Raw genomic sequence first — 7124 nt, 5'->3', positions numbered from 1 at the left:
CCAGTGACAAAACGCTTCTTCTTCGGGCGACTAATCTCCCTGAACTGCCTTCCCGACTGCTAGAATGTAAATCACCGGCAGGATTGCACTCAGAATGATTTGTTTTCCAAAGTTGACTCACGAGGAAACTTCGGGCGACTTTGCAAAGCGAATCGATCTGAGTGTCACCCCGTCGGTGATTTACATTCTAGCCGGCAGGAAGGCAATTTGGGGAGATTAGTCTCCCGAAGAAGAAGCGATTTGTCACTGGGTGACTAAGTCTTTTTGGGGAGATTAGTAGCCGAAGAAAAGGAAATTAGTAATCTCCCCGAATCTGAGCATGTGCCCTGACCATTATTGTGACTAGGGTTGCCACCCGCCCGGTATTTTTGTGGCCTGGCTGGTAAAAATGATGGTTGATCCCAATGTTATTAATAGGGAATAAAGATTAATATATAGGAAGGTCAGTGATCCCAATGTTATTAATAGGGAATAAAGATAAATATATAGGAAGGTCAGTGATCCCAATGTTATTAATAGGGAATAAAGATAAATATATAGGAAGGCCAGTGATCCCAATGTTATTAATAGGGAATAAAGATAAATATATAGGAAGGTCAGTGATCCCAATGTTATTAATAGGGAATAAAGATAAATATATAGGAAGGTCAGTGATCCCAATGTTATTAATAGGCAATAAAGATAAATATATAGGAAGGTCAGTGATCCCAATGTTATTAATAGGGAATAAAGATAAATATATAGGAAGGTCAGTGATCCCAATGTTATTAATAGGGAATAAAGATAAATATATAGGAAGGTCAGTGATCCCAATGTTATTAATAGGGAATAAAGATAAATATATAGGAAGGTCAGTGATCCCAATGTTATTAATAGGAATAAAGATAAATATATAGGAAGGTCAGTGATCCCAATGTTATTAATAGGGAATAAAGATAAATATATAGGAAGGTCAGTGATATGATCCCAATGTTATTAATAGGGAATAAAGATAAATATATAGGAAGGCCAGTGATCCCAATGTTATTAATAGGGAATAAAGATAAATATATAGGAAGGTCAGTGATCCCAATGTTATTAATAGGGAATAAAGATAAATATATAGGAAGGTCAGTGATCCCAATGTTATTAATAGGGAATAAAGATAAATATATAGGAAGGTCAGTGATCCCAATGTTATTAATAGGGAATAAAGATAAATATATAGGAAGGTCAGTGATCCCAATGTTATTAATAGGGAATAAAGGTAAATATATATATAGGAAGGCCGGTATTTTTTTCCAGAAAAGGTGCAACCCTAATTGCAACCCATACTCCCTGGTGATATGAGCTGAACCCACCTATCTGATTTCTGGTTCTTCCCCAGCCTCTGGTTATTATATCCTCCACCAACTTCCTTGAGGCTGATTGCCAATAAAGGACTATACCCCCCCCCCCCCCCCGGTATTGCCAGATCAGTAAAAAACGAGTATCAGGAAATACACTCCCCCACCCCACAAAAGCACACAATTGATTTCCACAAGACAAAATGACTTTACAATACATGAGGCAGCATGACAAGCAGTTTCTAAATAAAAATAAAACCAGACAGGATTGAGTAATTTTGCTTATTTTTGAATATAGACATTAGAATCGGGATGAGTTCAGTATTCAAAAAGGTGGCAGAGGATTTAATGCATCATTGTGTCAAAGCAGAAAAAATGGGTGAAGAGATAATAGGCTGAAGGGACATGAGCCCCTCGAGGGGAAGGGGGGTATTCAAGGCGATGTCTGTCCCACTTCAGTGTATTATATGTATGGTCACATGAGCCAACAGTCTACCCAAAAACTTTCATAGCAAGAACTTTGCATTACCAGCCACCTTTCATGCCTATTAATAATATAATAAAAAATAATAATAGACTGTTTTTGTAGCATCCTAATAATAATAATAAAATACTGAATTAGTCCCACAGCAAATAGATCTTTTTTTTTTTTTTTTTGCTGAACTACAATTCCCAAGATCCTCCTAAAAACATTATGGAGTAGTAAAGGCTGCGGTTTCTGCAACACTGGGAGCCCTATACCTGGCCAGGAAACATGTTATTGTTTAGAATTTCTTGTATAAATAATAAAAAAAAATCCATGTACTTAAATTTATTACATTCCCTTAAACCCAGAGCGGCCGGCGGACTCCGGAGAATGTTGATGTGTTGCCAATTGCTCTGCTTTTCACCGCAAAACTAAATTTGTAAACTTTTTTTTTATCAGATTAAAATGTATATATATCTATATCTATGGAAAAGAATATGTTCATATTTTTAAGCTGATATTTGCAAATGATAGAGATTTTTTTTTTCCTCAGAAGCAATTACTCAGACCATTGAAGTGTTGTAATCTTACTACTAGTCTTACGTCACTTAGGTAATTCCGTTTGAACTGAAAATGGGCTATAAAAGTCTCCGAGTGCCCCAGCATGGATCATTCAGGCACCACCGATCTGCCTTCTAACCCCACGCTTGGCACCGGCTCCATCTCAGCATCAGAGAACATGTTCTCCCTTAGAGGTGAGTGCCGGTATAGGGTGCAGGAACTGGGTGCAGGGAAAGAGACTGGGGGAAGCTCAACTTGTGAGATCTGCTCTAGGAATAGGGAAGAAGCTGTTGAAGAGGTTAAATCGCAGGCAACTGGTCTGAACCTCTTGGAGTTAAAGTGCTTCTTTCCTGTTGCTGGAATGTGCCAGAGGCAAAATCAGAAAGGAATGCCAGATGCAAAGGGAAATGATAGGAGGAGATTGAAAGTAGTTGGATTTCAGTCTTTATAGGGATATAGGTGCCCTGCTCTGGGCTTTGTACCACCTGCTGACCCAATGCCACTTCCTTTTTGCAGATTTCCTCTTTATTCTCTGCCTGTCTGTGGGGGTCCTCTCAGCTCCCCTCCCTGGACTTTTATCCACCAATAAGGAATTTCTGCAGATGAACAAGGAATTCAGCAGGAAAATCACAAGGGACGCGGAGAAACTGATAAGCCATATGGTAAGTGCCCGCTCTGATGCCACATAGGTATCTCCGGAGTTGTTGCCCATTGCTTTTATATTTATCTCCAATGGATTGTCATAACTCCGGCAGGAGCTCAACTTGGTCTAGTTCCCCTAATGTCCAGCCCTTTAAATTAATTAACTGTTAGTATGATGTAGAGAGGGATATTCTGAGACAATTTGCTATTGATTTACATTTTTTTTTGTTATTTGTGGTTTTTGTGTTATTTAGCTTTTTATTCAGCAGCCCTCCAGTTTGCATTTTCAGCAGTCTGGTCCAAGAGACTGGAATATGAATAGGAGGGGCCTGAATAGAAAGATGAGTAATAAGTGAGCAATTAGACTTTTCTCAGTGTAGAGCCCCATAAACCTAAAACGGACCTTAGCCCAGCAAATTGGTGGATCCACTTGTTCGGCAACCTCACCAAAGGCGGGAATCTTACAGTGTGTGCCCTGTTTACTGGGGAACCTGTATTTGGACTTTCTATGCATTGCACCCCATGTATAAGTTCCTGCATTCACTGCTACTAACCAGTAGTACCAGTACCGGTAGTTGAGTCAATCAAGTTGAGTCCTGGCAAATCTCAGGCATTTGCAATTAAAGCCCATCCCTCCCATGTACTGTACAATGGTGTCTATTGATAACCACATTTAATTTGTAGTATCAGGAAGTACCCTGGTGCATAAACCCGTTTCAGTGAAATGTAAATGTTTGTTCACTACAGGTTACTCGAGTAAACTTTGCCCTTTGTGGCTTTCTACCCCATTTTGATGACTGAATATGATGGTTTCCCGCATAACTCTTATATTTATGGCCCCTTTCACCCCAGGCTCCTTGTGTAGACAGGAAGAGACTGAAATGACACAGGAGGTTTCCTAATTTCCCTTTCTTGGTGTGACCAGCCTTTCACCCTTGTTTGCTTTTTCTGAGCAATTTTATTTTGGCTCCCATCTGGGTTCCTACTTCTGCTTTAAACACTCCATAGCTCTCATGAGTCTTAATTGTGAGGCCTTGAAATGCAATTAATGTTCCTGCTGAGTGGAGGCAGGTTCTACACTGAAAATTCAATTTACATCCCCTGATTTTACGTTTTCCTGCATTTCCCACCATTTTTGTTCTGGTCCCCAGTAGGGGTTCTACTGTATAGAAGCATCTGTTATACCAGGGATCCTAACATACAATATCTGTCACCTTTTCTGTACAGTGTGGGGATGACGGTTGGTGTGAGAAGAGCCAGCTCACATTCATTCAGAAGCATCTTCAGCTCCAGGACGTTCCTCTGGACCAGTGCCAGGCTGGTTCTTTTAGCCAGGTGAGTGCCAACCAGGAGCTGTCATGTATAATAAGAATCATGGAAAAACTGGAGGCAGCTTTGGGGATGAAAATGGGTAATGAAAAAAAGCCTTTTTGATCTACAATTTGAAGCTCCCAGGCCACTCCCTTGGAGTACCTCACCTCAAGATCCCCGGGACAAGGATTACAGCACAGAATGATACAGAATACTTGCACCCAGAGATCCCAAGTGAGGTACTCCAAGGGCTTCCCCTCAACAGCTTGGTGTTGGGAGTTTAGCTAAACTGGATTGTTTTGCAACAACCTAACCCCCATCTTGGTATAATAAGTATAAAGTATCTCTGTACTGTCATTTTGATCCAACACAATTTGGATTGTAGTTGTTCGCCAAGAAGTAGGCCATGTCAGTGTCGGACTGGGACACCAGGGGTCCACCCAAAAACCTTTGACTAGGGGCCCATCAATTAATCTTAGACCAGGGGCCCACTCTTAGTACTATTATTCTTCCTTTCCTCACTCATCTTTCCTCCTTTTCTTTAAATACTATAATCTATTATTCCATCTATTTAGCCACTTTGTTCTCATAGAAACAGGGAATGGACATGAAATAGGCCAAATGTCTAGCAGCATGAGGACCCACTGACACATTGGCCCACCAGGACTTTTCCTGGTATCCCTGTGGGCCAGTCCGACACTGGGCCATGTGTATTCGAATATCAAATCCCAATGCCCAACTTACACTCCAAGAGAATCAGCCCAGTGTTTCTATTCTAGTGCTAGAGGGCAACTGAGTCAGTTTAGAGATTTTTATAGAAATCTATTTGGTAGGTTTTTATATAACTTCCCCTTTAATTTATCTTTGCAGGAAGGCTGCTTCTCACAACTGTTCAACGGTCTGAAGGAGCTCCAGAAATGGGTTCTGGCTATGCCCGGCCACCTTCCTGAGGGCAACCTTCACCGACTGAACAAGGACATCAGTGACTTGCTTGTCAACATCCAGGAAGAGGTAAGGGGGCTGGAAAGGAAGGGTAAGGGCTGTATGGGGAACTAGAGTAGGGGCTTTGGAATGAAGACTTTAGATGAGGTTCTATATATCTTTCCCACCAATTGACACAGGCATTTTTAGCCTAGGGTTTATTATGGTGTGATTTGGTATATACATCCCAAATAAGGGACAGGAACAACCCAACAACATCTCAGAATTTGATGAGTTTGTGAAATAAAAAACTAAATATTTGTTTTCTCTTATCCCAACAGATGGAGGCACAAGGCATAAAGGCTCAGAGCTCTCCTTCTCAGACACTGCTGCCTACAGGCGCCAGTAACTTCCACAAGAGAGTCGCCATGTTCCTCATCCTTTCTGACTTGGTCAACTTCATGGGAATCTTGCATGGTCTACTGGTATGAGGAGGCCACGCTGAATAGGGATCCAGTTTAATATTTAAACCTGCGTCCCGCTAACCAGCATCCACTTTCATCTAGAACCTCCAGTTGCAAAAGTTGCAATGGCACCAATAGAAGTAGTGAATATTTCACTTTTTTGTAAGTTACGAAAAATAACCTTTTCCCCTCCAACTCCATCATCAAATATGAGGCCAAAATGGTCTATTTATTTATTTATCTATATATTTATATTTGAACTGTTTTTTTACGATTTATATTGGGGCATGTATAAGTATTTATAATATTTGTGTTTGGAATTGAAATGCTTTTGTATGGTTCAGAACGTTTATTTATGAAGTATTTAATATTATTTAATTTATAAGTGATGGAATTCTTTCCAGGGTTAAGGGAAAACTGTCCTTGCTATAAAATTCACCCAAAACTGTAGATTATATTGAATCTGTTCCATCAATAGGTTTTGTTCCTTTTTTATATGGAAGTGATTATATATGTCTCCCAGGGTCGGACTGGGACCTGCCAGAGAGCTTGACACCCTAGGCTTAGTCTCACACCAATTAGATACGGAGAAGCCAAATGTTTTTTTTATACAAGCCATGATGAGAATAATGATGGGCTGATAATTCTCCTAAGCTGGGGTGCACTGGGGAGATCCTCTGGTGGGCCAAATCCGACGTTTCCTTGGTTTAACAAGAACTTGGAAAAGGTTCATCATTTACTACAGTTTAGGTGATTGTATTTTTAATTACAGTAACAGTTCCCCTTTAAGGCAATATGCAGGATCATTATTTGCCATTATTTATAGTATTGTTTACTTAAAAAGCACAGCTTTACATGTTGCCCTGTTCAATTCAAATACTTGAATGTCACGAGTGTGTTTTTTCCTGTTATTAATCTGATCCAATTGGGCAAAATCATTTGGGCGGTTTTAGGGGGCCTCCCCCACCCCCAGACTCCCAACTCTAGCATTGATTGTTCCCATAGGCAACAACAGTATTGTGTCCCGGTTACTTGCACTCAGGATAATATTTATTATTGTTGCGAGCATGTGTGCCTTGTTTAAATTGTATGTTTTTTAAGAAAATGTTTTGCTAGGAAAATAAAAACTAGTTGTTCTTTTTTTAAAACATTTGTCTTACCGTCTTGTAACATTTTGCTCAAAGCCAAACACACACAATTGCTTGTTGTCATACAGGATATGTAAGCTGTGACCACAACAACACACAGACTCTATTGCACGTGTATTTGACATTGCAGCCGCCATTTGTGTGGTTCTGTAAAGGGTTCTGGGTCCCGCTTAGGTTATACCAAGGTTACAGATATAAATATATATATATAGATCAATTTGACAAGGTGTTGCTGTTTTATGGGGACACTAGACTAGCAGGTAGCAAAAACAGGGGATCTGTCTTA

The 7124-nt window shown here is 40.1% G+C and overlaps 1 protein-coding gene across 1 annotated transcript; it reads left to right on the top strand.

The window, feature by feature from the left end:
* The first annotated feature begins 1235 nt into the window (after nucleotides 1-1235).
* Nucleotides 1236-7124, top strand: csf3.L (colony stimulating factor 3 L homeolog). Its single transcript, XM_018234703.2, has 5 exons — nucleotides 1236-2546; nucleotides 2869-3014; nucleotides 4222-4329; nucleotides 5176-5316; nucleotides 5568-7124. Exons 1-5 carry the CDS (start codon nucleotides 2456-2458, stop codon nucleotides 5715-5717), a joined length of 636 nt encoding a protein of 211 aa, XP_018090192.1. The 5' UTR covers nucleotides 1236-2455; the 3' UTR covers nucleotides 5718-7124.

Source organism: Xenopus laevis, chromosome 9_10L, assembly GCF_017654675.1.
Source record: "Xenopus laevis strain J_2021 chromosome 9_10L, Xenopus_laevis_v10.1, whole genome shotgun sequence".
Classification (NCBI taxonomy): Eukaryota; Metazoa; Chordata; class Amphibia; order Anura; family Pipidae; genus Xenopus; species Xenopus laevis.
Note: the sequence above shows the minus strand (reverse complement) of the source record. Positions and strands in the feature narration are given on the sequence as shown.